Source organism: Taeniopygia guttata, chromosome 7 (genome assembly GCF_048771995.1).
Source record: "Taeniopygia guttata chromosome 7, bTaeGut7.mat, whole genome shotgun sequence".
NCBI lineage: Eukaryota > Metazoa > Chordata > Aves > Passeriformes > Estrildidae > Taeniopygia > Taeniopygia guttata.
Genome location: NC_133032.1, coordinates 1,669,222 through 1,691,048, shown reverse-complemented (window position 1 = coordinate 1,691,048; position 21,827 = coordinate 1,669,222). Strand labels below are relative to the sequence as shown.

Below are 21,827 nucleotides of genomic sequence, written 5' to 3'. Positions count from 1 at the left end.
AGGGGACCCTGTGCTGTTGTCACAGAATCACAGAATGGTTTGGGATGGAAAATCATCCCATTCCAACCCCCCTGCCATGGGCAGGGACACCTTTCACTAGACCAGGTTGCTCAAAGCCCCATCCAGTTTGGTCCCGACTTACACTCCAAATAAATGAGGCAGGAGGAGGAAAGTATCTACCTATTTCCTGGCAAAAGGAACTGGAACACAGGCTAGGGCTTAAGCTGTCAAAGCCCCTGATTCTCATTGTAATCAAGCAGACCTCACTGCTTCTAAAGATAAAAGCCACATTTGAACTCCTCCCAAAATGAACACTGGGATGAGCCTGTCTTAATTTTCCAGTCAGGATTTTCCCCAGGAGAGGTCCTTGGCTGTCTCAGAGTACATGAGAACATTTATGCCTCTTGCTGGAATAGAAGGAAAGAACATGTGCTTGGGGAGCACATTCCCTTAACACAGAGCAGCTGGCACAGATCACTTGCAGCCCTTCCCAGTGGCAGTACCTCTTGCACAAAGAGCCCAAACAAATTCTAAGTAGAGGCCCTTCCACAGGGATAGCTCTGTCCCATCCAGGTGCTCTTTGTCAAAGGTTCAATAGTCAGGGCCTCACCAGCATTTCTCCAGCTTCAGGAATGAAGATAGAGATCTTGACTTGCTGTTGCAAGGCAGGGAGGGAACTTGGGGCACCCTGTCTGAAATCAACACAGTGCAGTTATGCAAAACATGTGTGCAACTGGCATCTCTTGTGTAATCCTGGCTGCAATCAACCTCTCTAACCACTCCAGAAGGGAAGGAGGGGCAGAGGGTGGAGGAAGTTCACACTTAGATCAAATAAAAAATGGGAAAATATCCAGAGAGCTTTAGTCAGGTAAAAACACAGTTCCCTCTCATGGGAAACCTCCAGGACAAGTTTCCTTGAACTTCACACAGGGTTATAAATAGGAGGAGAGTCACACAGAGTTCAGTACAGGTTCACTGTAAAAAAATCTAGACATTCTCATTTTCCTTCTTGAGTGATATCCATCAATATCTTAGCTGTAAGCCAATTCATAATTACAGGCTGCTGAGAGCTCAGGAGAATATATCAGGAGCAGCTTTCCTCAACTCTGCTGTGGCGTGGGTTATGGGTTATTTTTGTCCCCCTTTAGTTTCTCTTGGGTTCCTTTCCAGATGGCAAAAATACCTCTTTACACCTTAAAACATATGCTGTCAAAAATGTCAGGGGTGGTTCTCCCTGTCACACTGCCCTGTAACACAGCTCCAAGATATCAATGAAAGAAGGCCTCACACCACTGCAGGGTTCCAAGCTCAAACATTCTAAAGCTGAAAGGTTTCACAAACTCCTTCAAGAACTGACAAAGGCCATCTCCAAATGCTGTGTCTCCTTTCCCCCCAGACGATATGCAGAATCTTTTTGCCCTTGAAAATAATTTTCTCAGGGAGCAAAAAGAACCCAACACGCATTTGCTCCTTAGAGCTGCTGTGATATTTGCTGCTCAAAACTGGTCTAGGCTTTGCTGAGATGTGCTTTGGTCACATCTAAACCATGTTTACGTCTCAACTGCATGAGAAAATTCTCTGTCACCTCTTGAATCTCTGCAAAACCCACTGCAGATACCTCAGTGGCTGGCTCTAGACCAGGAGGGCTCCTGGTGTGCTGCATCATGTCCCTCCAGCTTATCCTAACACAATGAGACACCCAAATCCTTGCAGAAGCAACACCTGCACCTTAAATCCTGGGTTTGTATGTACATGTGCTAACTTGAGCATAAAAATACTGCATTTCTGAAACAATCCCTGGTGACAAGAAAAACAAGGGAACTGTTTCAAGCTGGAACTGAAAGGAGCAAAGGACTACAGATCTTTAAATACCTGAGCTACTAGAGTCTCACCTGCCAGCCTGTCCGCAGCAGTTCTGGTGCACAAAGACAAGTGATGCACACAAAGCTACCTTGGTGCTTAGGTCCCTGAATTTGCAAATTGGGTCTCATGGGGGTTTTCCTGCTTCATTTTCTCATCACTGAAAAACAGATAACAAGGAGGCAACAACTCATACCAACTTCACACAGGCTTGGGGCTGATGGAATAGATAGGGGTTTTTAAAGAAATGACGCAAAAATTGCAGGCTAAGTAGTAAGTCCTTTAGTATTATTAATAATCACCTTACTATTGTGTCTGAGATAATCACACTGGTATCAGGGTCTAATACCTCAGTGGTTATGGTAACAATACAAAGTTATTATTCCTTCCACTTTGTAATTATCTCGTTTCACTACTGCACAAAGGCTAAGTGAACCTAAGGAGATCATGTACAACACTGTGCAGCTGGGGCACCAGCACCACTCAGTACTCTACGATGTACTTACATGACCTTCAATACAGCAATACATTTGTGCCTTGCCACAATTCCCACGTGCTGCCCTCTCACCACCTCAGCTAGGTGGAGAAATGCTCTTTATTTCCATTTTACTGGCAGGCAACTGAGGCAGAGATAAGGTTAAGGGGTCTGCATCTGTACTGGCCCCCATTTCCAAAGCATCAAATGACTTTGTAATTTAGTTCCCTCATAAACAAGTGAATAAAGGTAGCAAAACCATTCAAAATTAGTAATAAAAAAGAGACTGGAGGATTAGAAGATAAAGACAGACTAGAACAGAATCAATGCTAGATGTATGACTACAGCCTATCATAGTGCAAACTGAGCACAGGAATTACTCAGAGTCACAAAAGATAGTGTTAGAAAGAGCAATAATCTGCACCAAAATAAAGAATAGTTAAGGTTAAATATCAGGATGAGAGTCACAGTTATAAAAAGTAGATGGGAAGTGGAACTGTCTCCCTAGGGAGGCAACAGAAGCAGTCTCAGTGGATGTTTAAAAAACAGGTTAGGCATGGTGTTTAGAAGCATTGCTGTTCTATATCAGAAGTCTTACCACATTCATGCTTTTTTGATGCCAGTGAAATCCCACATATAGCACTGTGGCAGAATAAAAGCCCAGAGGAAAAAGAAAGTACTCTCTTTGCTGTGCCAGAACAGCAAGGCTGGCCTAGGAGTTGGCAGCAGCAGAGAAGGCCCTGTGCACTCTCCAAATTGTACCCTAGAAGTGCAAGACCAGGTGCTTTGTTCCATTCCATGTGGCCTGAGGCAACACAGAGAGGGACAAATCCGGGTAAAGATGCCAGGATGTGAATTGCTAACATGGAGGGGAGACAGGAGACACACAGAAAACTGATGTCAAGAGTTTCATCCCAAACACAAGCTTCCATCCTTGCATGGGTATTTCATCAGGAATGAACCAGTCACAACTGATGAGAGAGAACCCCATGTGAATCTTACACTGCGATGCTCCTGCCTAAACAAGAGCCTGGTTACCTCCAAGCCCTGCAGAGGACTTGCTGGTAGACCTGGCAAAGCTATGGTCCACTGGGAGAGGCAGCAGGAGGGATCTGTCTTAAAAACATCAGGACAAACCTTATCACGTGCTGATCTTGCTGTGAACTGACACCAAAAACAAGAATGCTCCCATGGAGTTGGTGCCTGTGATCTCTAGGAGAGGGGGAAGTCCCTATGGAGCCAATTTACAGGGAGCACTGAGGCACTAGAAGTGCCACCACCTCATCTGCTTGCACTGGGGCACCACAAGGCACAGGGAGCTGCAGGGCATCTGCTCCTGCTGTCTCAATCACACACCCCATACAGGAGTGGAGCAAAAGAAAAGTTGATACCTAGTCCTAAGAGAGAGCGAGGGATTCATGAGGTTGGTACACAGCCCATCGACCTTTGCCAGGACCACTCCTGTTTCTCTGTTTCATCTGTCAAAAGCAGATTTCCTGCATTTATGCCTCTTGCTGGAATAGAAGGAAGATCAAGAGTTAAAGACTGATTCCTAAACTACAGCAGATAAGGGGGAATCTTCATGGAATTTCAAGACCAAAACATAAAAGTGAACACTCCTTGCTCTGGATGGAACCGTATCTTTTCACAAGTTGCCCTGAAAACAAAGACCAAACGTACTTTTCCTGGAATGATTAAGATCCTACAGCATCTTTAAATCAAAGATTTCTTTGATTCATGATTTCTCAGTGGTAATTATGTTCTGTAGAAAAGACCAAGCTTCTATACTGAGATAATCCTGAACATAAAAGATAATCATTCCACATAGTCAATACCAGTTATTTATCACATTAGTTTCTCTGGAGATGAAGACCCCTCCACCCCAAGGATCAGGTCCAGGTGGGGCTCTAGCAATGCATGGGATACAAGAGGGCTCCACAGAGGATTCAATTTTAAACAAGGATCCCCAGGGCATAAAACCCTGGCATAGCAAACTCCTACCCCGTACATATTTTGAGCTTACCTCTAAAAATGCACACACAAATAAAAGCAAAGCAGAATATCAGGTATTTTAGACTCTCTCCAGCATGGAGTGAAGGCCTCTAGGTGCTGGAAGCAGTAATGAGAAGCAGGGCTGCTGCAGGATTGTGCACATGCTCACAGTGTTTTAGAACCTGCAGCCTGATAAGAAAAACCCACAATTATTTTGTGACGAGGGTAATTCCACTGAGCTTAACTGAAACAGCATAAGAAAACCTGAGAGAAGAGCAGCTCTGCCTGATTAAATAGACCTCTAAGTATCAGATCAACAGCATAAATACCCACCAGCTCATCACAACTGAGGGAAGATGCTGTTTGCTAACCTATTTGGAGAAATGGCATTTGTATATTTGCCTCTCCACATACATGTTTGATTTTACAGATAGTATCCTGTGTGTCTGCTTTGAATTTTCTCCCCATTCACAAAGTGTTTGAGTCAGTCCAGTTCAGAGTGTAATGAGAACTTGAGATCACAAGATTAATCTAATTATGACATTCCCATCCTCAAAAACACGGTCACAGAGTAGATACTGGGCCTTTTAAGAGTGCAGATGTTAATAGTGGCAAAAGTTCCCTCAAGATGAAAAAGAGCAGTTTAAAGCATGGACTTCATTATTCTTAATAACCACCCTTGCTACTGTTTCAGTAATTCTCACTGTCTTTTCACAGGGGGGAACTCATGGACAGCACTGTGTATTCCAGCACTTGTTCATCCAATTTTTCAGCCAAAATGAGCTGCTCAGAAGTGGGGCTCCCCCAAACATGTATTGAGGCAGGCATGTCATCAGGATTGAGGAACAGGCTCCTTCTGCCTCTGAGCACAGCTGCACACACAGATTGCACTCCTCAGGTCTGCCATCCAACACCAGGCGTGTGGACACACCTGGGATGGCTCACTGCCACCCAGGCAGGGCTGGAAGGAAAGTCCTCGTGGAAAAGAAGACATGACGAAGATGGACTGGCTAGCTAACAAATATAGAAAGAGTTTCCATGAGTGAGGCATTTTCCTGTTTAATTATACGTGCCTTTCATCTTGCACACTGTACATGGTTTGCTAAGATTGTGCTTTTGGGAGTTTTTGCCTAAGCCCTTCTTTTCAAAACAAAGGCTTTCTGCTTTTCTTTTGCAAAAAAAGGGGTACCATTAGTTCAGTGCTGTTGGAGAGCAAACAAACAACATGCAGCAGCAACGCAGGAGGAAGATGGGGAAGAAAAATATTTCTTAAAAGCAAAAAAATTGTTTGGAGGGGACACTTTCTGAACAGGGAAGTAGTAGCTTCAAAGCAAATTCTGAAATGTTTTGTGAGGACAATCTTCTGTAAAAAAAAAAAAAACTGACTACCCATTTTTTTAGGAAGAAACAGACAGTAAAACTGCATTCATATATGAATAACACTTACATACTCCCACAGTATCGAATATGACTGAAGTTGCCAATTACAAAGAAAAATCAGGAAATTCTAGAATTAAAGTCCATGTGGACAGTCTGTGTGGACAAACATGATGAGACAGCTTTTTAAGCACTAAACAATTGGCACACAGGATCATCCTTACGTAGTGCAATGGATGGATGATTCGCACTCAGTCAAAACCGATCCTGAGTTTTGTTTTCTCCTTAGCAAGTGATCCCATGCCTCATTTCTCACTTACTGCCCAAGTCCTGCTCTGAAAACTCAGGTGCCTGTGTTTGCTACGGGCTCTTCCACATTGCTCATCACTGCAGCCTTGACTTTTTCAGGCACTGTCAGAACATTTATGTATGAGGGGAGAGCCAATTCAGCTCCATTTTAGACACAAGAGAAATCCATGCCAAAACCTAACTGTTAAGTTTATGTGCCCATCTGAGGATGCCTGGCTTTTTGGGGTAAATAGCATCAGGCTGTCATACCTTTCAAAGCATAGAGGTCAGCATCTGGGTGGCTTTAACCATCAGATCGACCTGTCAGATTCAGCTGCTGTCCTTAAAACAACTCGCTGATTAACTGCCTACAGCAGAATTCTTCTCCTATAGTTTGTCTTTGCCATTGTTTTGATGTGCAGTTCCAGAGGGGATGGAGAAGACAGGCATGTCTCGGGCTGAGATAGCAGCCATCAGTGAATGCCATCAGCAGATTGACTTTGCCTGGATGTTTTTCCCTTTAACACAGCAAAAGCCAGGCAAGGTGAAGCCAATCCCTGCTGATTTATCCAGTGCATCCTGCAGGAAGGGGCTACCAACTTCAGCCCCAGCACTCCAAAGCCTTACATTCCCATTCTGGAAGCCCTCTCTGGCACTTCTCTTGTATTAGCTGTGTTGTGGAACTATGGAGTTAATTCTGAAAACAACACCTGAAAGTCCTGTAAGTACCTTGAGGTACATGCCCACTCTTAGTGTAATTCTGCACATGAATCTCTCCCCAGGCGTTATCCTACTGATGTCCTGAAGGCATCATTATATTCCTGAAACCAAAGCAGCTGCATGTGGGAGGAAAATACAGACAAAGTTCATCAGAACTCTGTATGTCCATAAAAGGTAAATAACTGCAGGAGTAAATCACTGCAAGATAAGTCCTTAATTATTTAGGACTAAACAGCAGTAGCAGCATTACAGATACGAAGCAATATTTTGTTAACCACTTAACCTGGGAACACTTACACAGTAAGATATGATTCTGCACAAGAAGAGGAGGTAAAACATAGATTGTGATGCTCAGAAACATTTTCAAACTAACAGGAAATAACATTAAAAAGCATGAACAAACATCAATCCAAAGAAAAAATGTAATTATTTTTAACTTCCTAGTAAGTATTGGCTACTTCAGATATCTCAGAGATGCTTCAACTAATTTCTATTTGCATCTACATTTCCTTATTTTTTTTTACTTTTGCTGTTGTACTGTTTGAAAACTTCACTAAGCACAGGAAGAACTGACTAAAAAGCAGCAGTGAGATGTCACTAAGTGGTGACACAAGAAAAGTGCTCTGAAATCCACAAGTCAAACTAACTGAGAAAAAAAAAAAGAGCTAAGACAGAATTCTTAAATTCCTTTCTTGCATAAGTTGCCTTCCATAGTATTTTAAACCTTCTTGGGAAGGAGAAAAGATCAAGGGGTTTTGCTTGTTTTTTTTTTTTTTTAATTAAAAGAACTATTATTTAAGTAGGAAAACATACATTAACAAAAAAGGGAATTGGTGTTGCATTTATGAAATTGTGCACCAGATTCTCAGCTGGCGCAAAACAGAAGTACTCTCCTTACTTAGAGGTTGTAATTCCAATCTCCATCAGCTGAGGATCTGATCTAAAGAGCTTTCCTCTTACAAAAATATATTCAGACTCACCTCAATGTAGACACTAAGTGTACCAGATTGAAACTGTCTTGAAGTCTCATATTTCAAAAACAGTTTTCAACCTCTTCTTTCTATATTTTATCAGATATCCTCTTTTCTTGTCAGAAATAGCAGAAGATGTAAACATTGACAGAATCATAGAATCATCTGGGTTGGAAAAGATCTTCACTACAGCTGCTGGATCTGCTCCACCTTCCAGGCCTACATACAGACTTTGATGTGTACTTTATAAAAGCACAGAATGCCTGTATAGCATACAGATATCAAACTGTTTAAAGTCCCTTGGGGACATCTACCCATCTTCTCCATGATCCAGGTGTGCATAAGCCAGCCCAGCTTGCTTACATGGCAGGGACAGACACCTTAACTTCCAAGCCCGTGGTCAGAGTGGCATTTCACCTCTGTGCAGGGGGATACCAGGTTTTAGGGTAATAATGCAGGCTTTAACTCTTCACCTGTGAATGCTAAGAATTCTAAGAACTGCCTTAGAGAGCATTATGAGAGCACTGTTCCTGCTAGCCCTCTGCTGAAAGCTGCTGTATCTGAGTGCTTAGAGGGGCGACGCTTACTCCACTGAAAACAAAGCCTAAAATTACAAACTGAGCACAGCTGAGCATGGCTAAGTCAGGGAAGGAGCTCTAGGAGAACTCGTGCCAAGCTGCTTAGGTGCCTTCTGAAAATCCCACACTTACATTTCATCCTCACACAAAAAACAGAACCATCAGAACACACTTATTCTTCCCACAGGAAGAACAATCTCTGTCAATGGCAGTATCTAGGTAACAAAATCTATATTCATATTGTGAAGTCTTCAGCTGCAATGTTTGTGTTTGGTAATATGGGATATGCTTTTGTCACAACTCCCTTTTTGTTTTAATTGTGAACATTTGCATTGTGTTCTGTTTTCTTTTTAAATTTCCAGTTGAAACTACAGTTATTGTCAGATGTGTGAAAATGTCACAGTTCCACAGACATTTTCCCTAATGACTTTCAAATCAAATCCAGCTCAAGCAATTCTCTCACAGCCTAGTCCCAACTCTTGTACTCCCCTGGAAGTTGAAAGCTTTCTGTCAGCATTTTCCATCAATACAGCATCCTGCATGCTCCCAAATCTACTTGAAGAAGCTTACTAGCTTACCCTTTCCTACTCTTGGAAATGCCAAAGCAACTCTGTATCCTAAGACCAACTCAATGCTCCTAAAACAGAAACACCTACTGAAGTGAGGCTGACTCTGGAGAAGAAATACATATAAAGAGTCAGGAAACTCATGCAGGATTTCTGCCTGCAGTTGCACTTCCACCACTGTATTTCAGTAGTCACACATTTGCTAACACCTCGAAGAAGTTTATCAGTAATGCTGCCACTTGCAACCAGTCCAATTATCTCTGCTCATTCAACAGTTAAACACACAGCCTCTTATAAATGGCCCAAACACACAAGCTGAACATTCAGGAGATACAAACGCAGCAAGCGAAAATCTTACTCAGGAGTCCTGCACAGATGAGTGAACGGGCAGAATGCAGCCCCCTGGTGCAGGGACAGGGACTAAAACCACAGCTGATGCCGACTGCTGGGGCTCCAACATGACCACCAGCACACAGCTGTGAGACAGGCATTTCTGAACTTCTCAAGGAACTGTATCATGTAGACTTGATACAGACATGATCCTATGACTTAACAAGGAAAGAGAAACCCAGTCTCTCTTGACCAACTTCAGCTCTAAGGGTGATTGCCGTGGCTGCCATGAGCTAGGACTTTACAGCAAGATCTAACTGAATCAAAAATGCAATTTAGAGGGCTTTGAAAGATGAACAAGTTTGAACTCAACCAGCATATGGCATTTATTAGATGAAGAAATGGGTATGAACTGCAAAGCTGACTTCCAAGAGCCCACAGTTATTCTTTGTGATCTCTGGAATTTCACAGCCACTTTGGGGCCCAGAATGTCAAAACAATCTGCCAGCAAAGCCGGGATACACCCAAGGAGACACTGAGAGGGAAATGCGATAGCATCAGCAGAGGAGCTCAGTTACACAAAAGGAGAGGTGTGGCTGAACCACAACTTTTCTGATTCACATCAAGGCTTTCCCAAAGTTGAGAGCTGCACTTTCTGAAGAGGACGGTACAGACCCAGAGCTACACTTTATTTTCACTACTGCTGCACTGGGACGGTAGTGATAAAGGAAGGAAGAGGTGTGAGGAGAAGCCAAGGTGGGCTCACCAGAGTGTGTCCTGAGGTGTCCTGTGAGGGCGTCCCTCCGCCGGCAGGCGTAGCTACAGAAGGGACATTTGAACGGTTTCTCCCCAGAGTGCAACTTGATGTGCCTCAGCAGGTTCCCCTTCTGGGTAAAAGAAGCTCCACATTGGTTACAGTGGAAGGGGCGTTCACCTGGAAGGGAAGGGGAAGGGAGAGAGCTGTCAACACACATCGGAGGATGCACAGAGGCCACTTTCCCACTCTGTACCAGTGCCATTGCACATGGGTACAGTCCCCACCACCACCATCACACGGCACTTCTAAAGTCAGAGGCCGTTTCTTTTGCACAATGGGCAAAGCCTCCAATAGTGATTTGAGGCTCTTTCCTTGAGGTGAGCAATGCTTCCTGGTTTTCTTGAAAGTTCTTCACCTCAGAGCTTCTATTCTTCATAAAAGATGAGCTCTGCTGAAAATTTAGATCCATAGCTGTGGTTTTGCAGTATTTACTTCTATGGTTTTGCACTTATTTTTAATATAGGTCCAATCCATGTGAGTATTCAGAGCTGATCATAACAACTGGACCTTAGCAAAGGCGTTAAGGTCTTTGGTTCAAACCAAACCTTTCGCTTGCGTTATACTTTAACTGACAGTCCTTTTTAAAGGCTGCTTTGCATTGCTAGAGTGACATGGAGGGCATGGATGCGAGTGAGGATCAGGGTTGCAAGCTCTGGGCAGTACTGAAAGTTGAGAAAAATCTTATAGCATTAAACTGTAAAGCAAGCAAACTTGCATTCTACATAAAACAAATTACAAAGACTGATTTGATGAAAAACTAACAGAAACCCTAGACCCTACCCTATCACTTCATCCAATGCGTTCACACACACTCTCATACACATCCAAAAATTATTTTTATGTTAAGCCTTCATATTTGCCTTAGACAGTGGGGATTGGGTCCATTAAAAAAACCCACCTTTTTTTTAAAAAAAATTATTTAGAGGAAAATCCCTGATGAACTCACACAGGCCTTCTGGAACATTATCAAAACCATACTCTATATCAACATTTGTTGAGGACAGTCACACTGTTCCAGCAGCCTTGCACAGGCAGTCAGCTCTAATCACCTGCTTATGTCCTGCTGAGCAGATCAATTGAACACAAACACATACTTGTGCTAGTCACTTATCCAAGTGCCTTACTGCAGCTGGATTTTATATCACAGAATTCCAGAACAGTTTGGGTTGGAAGGGATGTTAAAGCCCATCCAGCTCCACCCCCTGCTATAGCCACAGACACCTTCTACTATCCTAGATTGCTCCAAATCCCATCCAACCTGACCTTGAATACTTTCAGGGATGGGACAGCCACAACTTCTCTGGGCAACCTGTGCCAGGGTCTCTCTGCCTTCATTGGGAAGAATTCTTCCATATATACCTGATTTTAAAACACTCTTTCAAATTAAAGCATTACCCAATGTCTACACTAAGCAGGGCCCCAGCTCAACAAGGTCTTGATTATCAGATTTCAGATGTAAGCAACCTCATCCACATTTTTCAGTGTATCACCTATTATAGAATCTTGGCCAAATCCTGCTGGGACCTTCTGAGTTTGAATTTAGTAGCCTGAAGCACAGACCTTGTGAAAAACAAAACACATTCTGTGATCTCTCACATCTCTTCAAAGCCTTTTACAATTGCTTTAAAACAATTACTCCCTTGCTGGACAAAATGAATGCTACCTTTGTATCAAAGTAGTTCATGTGTCTGTCTAGGGTGAAGTCCAAAACACATCTGGAGATTCGAATGGAAGGAGAGGGAGGGAGAGAGCTCTTACAGATTTCCACAAGCAATTCTTGTGTCAGTGGTTCAAATCACTGCCAGGACTACGATGCTGCCAGGAGGGCAGCACAAGGTGTGCCACGTATATGCCATACTCTGCAACTTTATTTCACACGTGGGAGATGGAAATCACATCTGAGGCCGCCGCAGAGGTACTCAAGGAGATACTGAGGTTCCTACAGTCTCACTGAGAACATTATGGAGTAATAATAATAAAAAAATCACAGCATAAAGCTCTTCTTCCAATACACTGAACACAAGCTCATTAGAATTGATAAAGAGTTTGTGGTTTCCCTTTCAAACTCCCACACTATACTTAAATGATCTGATTAGCCATTATCTTCTTTTCTATCATTTCAAAATGTCTATAACAGAGATCTGTAAAGAGACTGCAGTAGAAAAATACATTGGTTGTTTTTTTTTTTTTTTTCTGTTTTGCTTTCGCTGTCTGAGAAAACAGGCAAAACCCTTTCCTTTGACACATTTCTGAGTATTCTGGAATGATAGCTTCAGTTTCAGGATGACAACATGAAAGAAGGTAGCACGTTTCTTACCAAGTCTAAAGTCTTTCCTTTTACTCCTGCTGTATTTAAAATTATGCAGTTACTGCATTTTACCCAGCACATCACCCACTTATCTCTGACATTTTGGAGGCCACATATGAGCAGGTATTACTCCTTCAAAAACTGGCTGCTCTAGAGATGCTGAAAGCTTTCAGTCAGGAATTCAAATAGCCACTGCACCACAGTTTGATGGCAAAGACGACATGAAAACACTCACCACAAAATCACCCGTAGTCTGCTCCTCTCTTGCAGCAGACAGATCCGCTCCAATAGCACACTTTACCTTAAATAACCTTTGGATCTATTTAAAGGCAGCCTGAATTCATTTCTCCTACTGGCTTCATTCCGGGTAAATAGCTGCTTTGATGTGTTTGTTACACTTTTGTCCAATCACTCGATTCCAGCTCCTTGTTTAAGCCGCAGGCCTGAGAGATGCAATTTTGGTCACACCTTCGTGCCATTGATTAGCAGCTTTTACATTTAGCACAGCTAATCTGAGAGGCCATTATCCAATAGAAGGGTGCACAGAGAAGTAAGGACTGCATAGCAAGAAGATTCTTCTGGTTTTCCAAGAACTGTGCTGTCTGATGCCCACCCTAGATACCAGCAAACAAGCCTTTTTTATCACTGCGATGCCTTAAAAAGACTGTGTTCCAATTATTTCTCCTGCCGCCTTTTCCTGGTAGTTTTGTGAACTGTTCTCCCGAATTATGACTTCCCAGTAACAACATAACAACCTTGACATCCTTATTCACCTCCCTCACTTTTCTGCGAAAACTCAGAGGTTTCATCCATAAGCTGAAATCAATCATACTTCAAACTAAACATCCACTCACAAAAAGTCTTTAAACACAGCTTTTCTCTACATGATGGTCCCTGACTGTGCTTAAAGTGTTTTTGGGGAGTGATGGCAACACAGACATACCCAGAACTATGGACCTATTAAAGGCAGCACACACAACTCCAAGAGAGTAATGACAATTTTAAGCACTGTGCGCTTCCTCATCACTTACAGCTAAGTATTTCCTGCTTGACTCTGTGTACTTACACTGATTTAATAAAAAAAGAACTCTGCTGAAAGGTGATTTTGCACAAGTAAGCTTTGTGCTTTTCAGCACTGGAAACTATGTGACTGCAACGTAAATACAAAAAAACTTTTCATCTGCTTTAAGTGTTAAACCTCTTCTCTATTATTGAGCTAAACCAGTGCAGAAATGCCTCCAACTCAGTGACTTTCAGAGTGGCAAGAGGGGGAGGGAGAGCCAACCAAACAAAAAAGATGTTTCTTTTCAACTCCAGATTTAGAGTCTAAAGCCAGACAAAACCAGGAATGTCTAAAAACCCTTGCTCTCCAGCAGAGGGAATTTAATTACCCAAGTTACTTCAGGAATGGACAAAGCAAGATAAGCCAGAGCTGCCAAGTATTATCTTCCCTAAAGGCTTTGTAAGAAGGGCTTGTGCTAGAGAAGAATTAAATTATTAAATAAATACATCCATAGAGTTTTATCATTGTACAGTTAAATAAAATATTAATTAAATGATATTATTTCAATATTTACCTTGAAATGACAGTAAAATACTACTGAAACCTCACAGTTCACTGTTTAACATGCATCCATTACTGCTGCGCCTCCTCCAGGAAAACTAATAATGAATCAATAGCAATGAAATATTACTGCTCTTGAGTTACAAGTATCTGAAGTGCACAGGTTAACCTGCTCTCGTGTAAACAAATCCTGAGACAAATGGTGAAGCAGCCCCCTGAAGACAGGACAAACCAGACATGGGCCTTTCTTTCACAGCACCTTTCAGACATGACAGCTGGATGGAGACTTTCCTGCACGAGCTACGAGCGCTGGCAGGCTGATACAACCTGAAACCAGGCAAATGAACCGATGAACTTCCTACTAATACATTTCACAGATGTCAAATGTTGTTTCAAAAAGCAAACCAGCTCCTTTTTCTGCTTAATTGGAAGCTTCCCTGCACAACAGCACTCTTTTCCCGCCTTGGCACGGAAGTGCTGTGCAGAAGTTTCAGTATGAGTTAACCTTCTTTGAATCTCAAACCAGTGCAAAACACTGATCTTTTCGCTGCAAAGCTGGGATATTTTCTGTATTAAAACAGAAATTTGTCTGAGGATGTGGAGCCCACAGACCTGGCAGCCAAGGAGATTTCCATTTTCCAAGCCCTTGGCTGGTAGCATTTGTCTTTTTGAAATCAAACGGGGAGTGACTCACAAATTAAGGCACTGGTTCTCAATAACACAGTCAGGGTATTCCTACAGCAGCAATCCTGCTACATAAAAACCAGGTCCAGAGGGGCTTCAGCATCTTTCCTGGTTAAATGTATATCTGGGAACTCAACCTTTTTTGTGTGGCAGATACTTTTGATATGCAAAGTACAGCTTAAGTACTTCTCAAACGGGATTTTTCCTTTCCAGCCTTTTAATACAAAATTACTGTGCCCATGCTGCCATCAGAAAGTATTTGCTCTTACTAACAATACCGATTTTCACCCTTCCACAATAGGCTTTTTGTTAATATTCACTTTGTTAAAATGAAACATTTCTCCCAATGCATCAGATGCTGCAAATGCTGTGCTTCTGCTCTGTCCCAGAACACAGGGGAATTATCAGCAGTGCTCCCAACACAGTGACAGCAGTCAGCTTCAACCTGCATTTACCTAAGTGAGACACAAAGCATCAGACTTTGCTCCATTTCTCTGTTATTCCAGGGACCATAATTACCTCCTTACTGTTCTATCTGATTCATTGAACGGCCTGCATATCACATGAAATCAGTGATTTTAGTAGGGGTTTTTTTCTGGGGGGGAAAAAACTGCTTCCTGATAGGGCAGTTTATTATAAAACAGTAGCGACAAATCTCTTGTGAAAAATTCCTGGGAAATCCTGGGTGATTTCCAATTGTCCTCTGCACAAATTTATGACTGCATCCTTAAGACAGAAAAATCTTGTAAGTGAACTTGGCAAAACTATCAGAAGATTTTGAGAACTGTAAGTAAAACACATCCTTATGCCCAGTGCAATTTCAAAAATCTCAGCTTCTCTTCCTTATGCTTAAGTAGGAAAAGAGATGTTCTGAAGTTCGACTTCAGAACCTAAGTAGAAAACTGGACTTTCAGAAATTTGGCCCTACATTTTTTGATTCAGTGCCAAATCTATTAACATTGCTAGAGACAGGAAGGCTGCAGTAGGTTACAAATTAGAAATGAAACAAAAAAAAGAACCCTTTCTGCCAGCAAAATGAGAGCGGCAGTCCAGTGGAGTTCATAAAAATGTGTTTATATGACCATTTGTTTAAATTTGCTTCTGGTTAGCTGCTTAGGCATACAAGCCTAAGCCTATGGAAACAACACAACTGAGTTTTTCCTCATTTATTACTTCTGTCCTAAAAACTTGAACTCTGTTCAAAAGAAAAAGTTAAATTGCATTCAGAATTCCAGGGTTCATACGTTCAGTTGTAACACTAAGGGTGCTAAAGCAGAGGCTGAACATCCCCTCATGGGCGCACAACGCATTTCACTGACTTATGGCATCAAATTGCTTGTGGAGCCCAAGCAAAGATCTGAGACTGTCCTGTAGTTAACACCCCCAAAAAAGCCTAAAAGCAACATACCAGCAGCCCAAGGTAAGAGTGGGGCAAGGCTGATCCCCACTGCCTCTGCCCAGGCTGTGCTTTGCCATGTACTACTGCTGCACCCACACAGAGAAAGCATTTAACCTCTGTGCTTCATAAAACAATGAGGATGAGAAGCTGTGGAAGCCAAATCTCCTGAGGTGTCCAAGGCCAGGCTGCATGGGGCTTAGAGCAACCTGGACTTGTGTAAGGGGGTGGAATGCAATGAACTTTAAGGTCCCTTCCCACCCAAACCATTCCATGATTCTGTGATATCAGACTTCCCTTAGAAATAAAAAAACATTTAAAAATCTAGATATGAACTGGATAAGGGACTGGATGTTACAGCAGAGAAAAAAAAAATTAAAAAGGGTCACAACTGACAGCAAAGGGGAGAACAACATGTGGGCCTTGCAGAGCACAGAAGTAACAGCACAGCTGTAGCAGAATATGGTTCCTGCTTTACCAGAAACCAGGAGAAAGGAAATTTTAATTCAGGCCCACAGCAGAAAACAAAGAGGTGAGAAACCACTGAGATTCCTTCTCATGATCTCAGAAAACCTGGATTATTTGCTGCTTCTCCTTGCCCCACTTCCCTCTCCATCCCTAAGAGCAAATCTGAGTATCCAATGGCAATATTCTACCACCAAGCCATCGCCTGCAGCAACAAAAAACTGATAGAGATCCTGCACCTTGAGGAATAGGCTGTGGAGCATGAAATCTGGACCAAAAGAACACAGTATGGGAAAAGAGAGAAATGAATCCAGCTCATGCTATTTTTCTGACACAAGGATGTGGCACATGAGGGAGAGGGTTAAACTGCTCACTAATGCAGAGATTGCATCACTCTTAATTCCCACACCAAGCATTTAATTTATTTTCTGTCAGCAATGGCAAATAAATAGAAAGGCCTTCTCCTGGTGCCCAAGCAGAGTACAAAACCACTTCACCTCAATTGTCAGTTTTTCAGAGAAATGCTGTGTTTGGCACACTCAGCAGTGCCACAGGCCCCATGATGGAGGGGCCGCAGACCAGAGCATCACTTGGAGCATGATCTGAGGGATGAATGGGCAATCCCCAGCTTGATCGATCATAGGAAGGGGTGACTGCACACCAGGATCAGAGATGGGACACTGAGCTCACCTACTCTGGCCTCATCCATGACACAGATTATTTTCCCCATCCCTGTATCTGTTTGACTGAACTACCATAATCTGGCAGGGAAGACAGCTGCTCTTCAGGAACAAAGGAATAATGGCTGGAGAAATGCCCCTCTATGTGCATAGCACAGCCAGAGCCCACAGCACAGCTTCTTGCCAAGACTCGATCCCCTGTGCAAGGAAAGCTGCACTCATCCCAGCACACACACACACACAAATTACAGCTTCTGCTATGGACCACAGCATTTTGGGTGATTTACATAAAATGCTGACAGGTTTTCAGGGAAGGGAAAAGCACTTCAGTTTTTGCCAATGTAAACAACTGGCCAGATCTGGTTGTGTGCAGCTAAAGAGGAGAGTAAAGCAGGATTCAGCTCCCAAAACATACTTAAATTGGCTTTGAGAGGTAGGGATGTACATGCCGGTTGGATTAGCTGATAAAGAATGTCATCTGTTTCCACTCACTAGGGACAACCTCCCTTCTCTCCACCATTCTCCCTCAGGCTGCAAAACCAGACTACCCACAGGTCAGGGCTCATTCCAGAGCTAGGGCCAGCCCATCACACCCCGCTGCTGAGGAAGTGGCAATATATTTTAAAATACTGTGCTTTACAAGATAGATACCAGCAGTATGTTAAAAATATGCCTCAAAATCCAGGATGTGGAAATCCAAGCAAACTTCTCCTTCTGTTGTGGACAGCAAAGTAGCAGCATGTATTAAAAAACAAACAAACAAAGTGGAGGGAAAAAAAATCCTCTGCAAAATTTGCCAACTGGTTTACCGAGAACAGAGCACCGAGCTGTGCATTAAAAGAAATGCCATTTCTATATGCTTGAAATCATCTGTATAGAACAGCACATCCCAGCTCCTCTGCTCTGATGGGAAAAGAGTCAGAGCTCTCTGAGGAACCAGCAGTAGCCCGAAGGAAAAAGCTACCAGTTATGCAATTGCTGCCCATGCACCCGCAGACGGCCGGTCTTGCCCGCACGCAGAGGAGATTTTGTTTCTTTCACTTTGAATTTACACATCTTTCTTTTAACAGGAAAAAGGCAGCTTGCCTGTATTTAAAAGATGCACCAGCTATTTAGTATCTCAGAAATGCAGACCATTTAATTAAGTACCTAAATCTAAATTTAGCACAGCTAGCTTAGCTGATCGAGTTCAAATACATGGACTTTGATGCACCTACAATACATATGCTCAGATACATGCAAGCACCAGCAAAAACTTTTTGGGAGGTTGAAAGCTGGAGACTCAATATGGTACATGCTTGTTTCTCTTTCCCTCTTCTAGTAACAGCACGTCAAATTGTTAATCAAGGTTTTGATTCTCCAGCTAATGCTTTTCCCCTCTCATAATTCCTGTCTAAAATCATGAGTGCATCATAAATGATACTGCCATGCTTTGCATTACACACTTAGGTCAAGTCTTTATCAATACAACTCATATACAGGAGATTAACTATGTAATATATATTTATTATTCCTCTGTACAGAAATTCTATTGATTTCTTGCCCATCAAGAGCACACTACTGGACTACAAACTACCGGGTTTACAAAGGGATTACACAGTCTCTCTTACTCTGCTCTAAAACTCCACCTTTCTTTTTATATTTTCACAGATCTCAGCCAGTGTGAGTCTCTCATCCCATTAAATAATAGCAAAGATAAAAAGCAAACTACCCAAAAAGTTCAAACAACAAATACCTGCTGAGGCTCCACCACAAAAACCTGTGCTTAACCGTAATAAGATTTAAGTGTGTATCTAAAGTTAAGCATATCTTGAAGCCCTTCAGGTGACTTACATGTGCTTAAATCTCATAAAAGTTAAGCACAAGCTTAAGTGCTTTTTTGAATCAAAGGTAGACTGCTGCAAGACCACAGAGCATCATCTTCTGGCACCACCTGTACTTCTGTAGGAGGTGACTACTGCTCCCACCTGAGGAGTGGGCAGCACAGAGGAGTGAGTACCAGCTTCCTGGGCACACCATTTTACATTAGCCACAGGTCCCCTGAAATACCCCAGTTTAAGCCCAGGGCCTCAGTTTTCAAACCACAAAGACACACCCAATCAGCATATAGCAGAAGTTCCCTTTGCCTCTTAAATTCTCAAACCTACAAGCCTGTTGTTTGGGACTCTAAATGGTAATAAAAATACAAGTGCTGGGAGAGACCAAGCACTGAAAGTTTCCTCCAGAATGGTATTGAGATGGTGTGAGGGAGCCAGGAGCGGGGCTCAGCTGAGGTCCCCCTGAGGGAGCTGTCACACAGTGAGCAGCAAGCCCACCCTGGCATCAGGATCACTGGGTAATGAGTGTCCCCTCCAGGGTTTGCTCATCCCAGGCCCAGCCATTTCCAAAGGAAGTGTGAGATCCCCAGGAAGCTGCTGGTCTTATCCACCTGTGAGCACCTCCAATGGAAGAACATCTAAGACTCCTCTTAAAAGCTCAAAAGCTTTGCACTGCACACGCAAAAACAACACGACCCACCCGACACCGTGCCAGAGAATGACTCCCATCATCTTGCTCCAGTCAAGAACAGTAAGAAAAGCAATTTCCAGACTTTTGCACTGTTTTTAAGAATGGAAGCCTGGAAATCAAAGTAAAGGAAGCACCATGCTTGCCAGCAAGAGAGCAGCACCAGAGTTTGGAAAGCAGGAAGAAAAACAAAACCAATGAAGCCCATTTCCCCCCTCCCCAGCCTCCTGCTACCCCAAGAATGAAAAGGGAAGAGATAAGAGTTGTCAGGTAACATCAACATCGCCACAGATTTTCTTTCAGCTGCTTACCAGTGTGGCTCCTTTTATGTACCATTAGCACATTGGGCCCAATGCAAACCATGCCACAGACGTCACATTTCAGTTTACCATTCGGAAGCCGGATTCCTCCCTCGCTTGATAGCTCCTGCATCTTTCTGTTATCCACCATCTCGTTACTCCCAATGAAGGGATCTTCCAGGCTGCTTCCTCCATCATGAGCTCTGATAATATCTTCATGAATCAGGGGCTTCCTGTCAAATTCCTCATCACTTTGCATTTCTAGCTTTACTGAATTTGCTGAAATTAAGGAAAAAAAAAAAAAAGTTAAACCCATGTATTTTCCACATTCCCAACTACTAATACCACGATGAACTTTTTATTATTATCAATATTAAATCACAGCCTTGAAGATCAAACCATCATGAGTCTCATTTAAGCCTTTCATTTTTTTTTATTTTTTTTCAATTCCTAATTTCTATCCCTATTTTAAATCTTAAGAACTCTGGTACAGTGTGACCCAGACACCTGCCAAAAGTAGCAGAGATGCAGCAGGATTAAGAACCAACCTCCTGCTTTTCAACTTGAACCATGAGAATTGCCTTCTTCTCAAGGAGCCAAAGCTACAGGAGCAAAGGCCAAAGCCAGAGCTGCTCCTTCCAGGCCTCTCCTGCCCAGTGCCTGAGAGGCAAGGTTCCCAAAGGCACAGCACAAGGAAACAAAGCAGGACTGCTCCAAACGCAAAGATCTAGTGAAGCCAGGCTTGTGGGCTGTGCCAGTAATCTTCCAATCACCCTGCCTGCACAGACAGGTTCCCTGATGGAGGGGAGTCTCAGGATGAGCTTCCAGTGCTTTTTTGCTCCCACCTTCTGATTCATGTCAATGGGACACTGCCAAGGCAAACAGGGCTGCAGCAAAGCCTACATTGCTGGATTATTTATATTTGCAAGAGAAATACGTGCAGTTGAAGAACTTTCACATCTGCCTGGTGAGACTGGCAGGCTCACTGCTGATTTCTGAGATCCTCAGGTGACAGGATAAACCTCCTCTAACCACTGAGAGCTTGTGGGATCAGCAAGTCTTTAGAGGAAACAAATGTACTGGTTTTCACAAAGGGGTGTCAGTGCAGGGGTGTTTTAATCATCAAATGTCCTCAATTTAACGCCTCAAGAGTTGGTCAAACCTGCCGAAGGGCCTGTCCCAGAGTCAGAGCCTCCATCCACAGTGTCAGCCAGAAGGCAAGCCCACGTGTCTGCTTCCCTAAGCCTTGATCCTGCTGAGGGGTTTAACAAGGAGGTGATTCAGCCTTCATATCTAAGCAGTCTTTGACCTCTGTACTAAGACCATTGGCACGAGTGCCGTGACTGCAGCGGACCTGGAGCACAAATCTGTGCCCTGGGCCTGGCCCAGCGTCACCAAACTCTGGCCACATGTACTCCTAGGCAACTGCCAAGGGGTCCCCATACATGGACCTAATGACAGAATTTAAAGTAAACACTGTGAGGCATCTGAGGCATCACAGTTTCAAACAGCTGGCCTGGAAATGTCAGAAGAAAAAACTCTACTATTTAGAGTTCCTCCTTCATCTTCCCTGCTTCCCCTTCCCAGAAAACACAGGGCTCAGAGACTGATGTTGACACTGCAATTCTAAATCACTGCTGTTACTACCAAGGAAAGCATAATGAACAGAGTAAAGGAACCAGAGACCAAGCAATGGTAAGATGTTTCTTTTTAATCATAAAACTGTTGAAACATCTTCCATCACTTATCAAGGTACTAATGGGAGCTAAGAAATGACAAGAAAGTACTATTATGGCAAAGCCCATCTAGAGCAAGGACACTGCTGCATCAGATCACAGCAGACCAGTATCAGCACAGGCACTGCCATCTAAATGGTCTGTAACTACAAAACATTTGAGTGCATCACTTATAGAAGGGAATTAATGTCTTTGTTGCCACAGAGATGCATTTAT

The 21,827-nt window shown here is 43.0% G+C and overlaps 1 protein-coding gene across 14 annotated transcripts in view; it reads right to left on the bottom strand.

Annotated features, from left to right (window-relative positions):
- Positions 1-21,827, bottom strand: part of IKZF2 (IKAROS family zinc finger 2) — a 118,214-nt gene that overhangs the window by 35,643 nt on the left and 60,744 nt on the right. For 9 of the 14 annotated variants that reach the window (XM_072931870.1, XM_072931874.1, XM_072931871.1 and 6 more), the window contains 2 exons: positions 19,888-20,154; positions 9,924-10,091 (listed from right to left, as the gene is read on the bottom strand). In XM_072931870.1, the coding sequence (XP_072787971.1) occupies positions 9,924-10,091; positions 19,888-20,154 (435 nt within the window). Of the gene's footprint in view, positions 1-9,923; positions 10,092-12,517; positions 16,111-19,887; positions 20,155-20,423; positions 21,324-21,827 lie in introns of those variants that run through there. The other 5 variants (XM_072931879.1, XM_072931872.1, XM_072931880.1 and 2 more) reach the window with 5 other exon arrangements.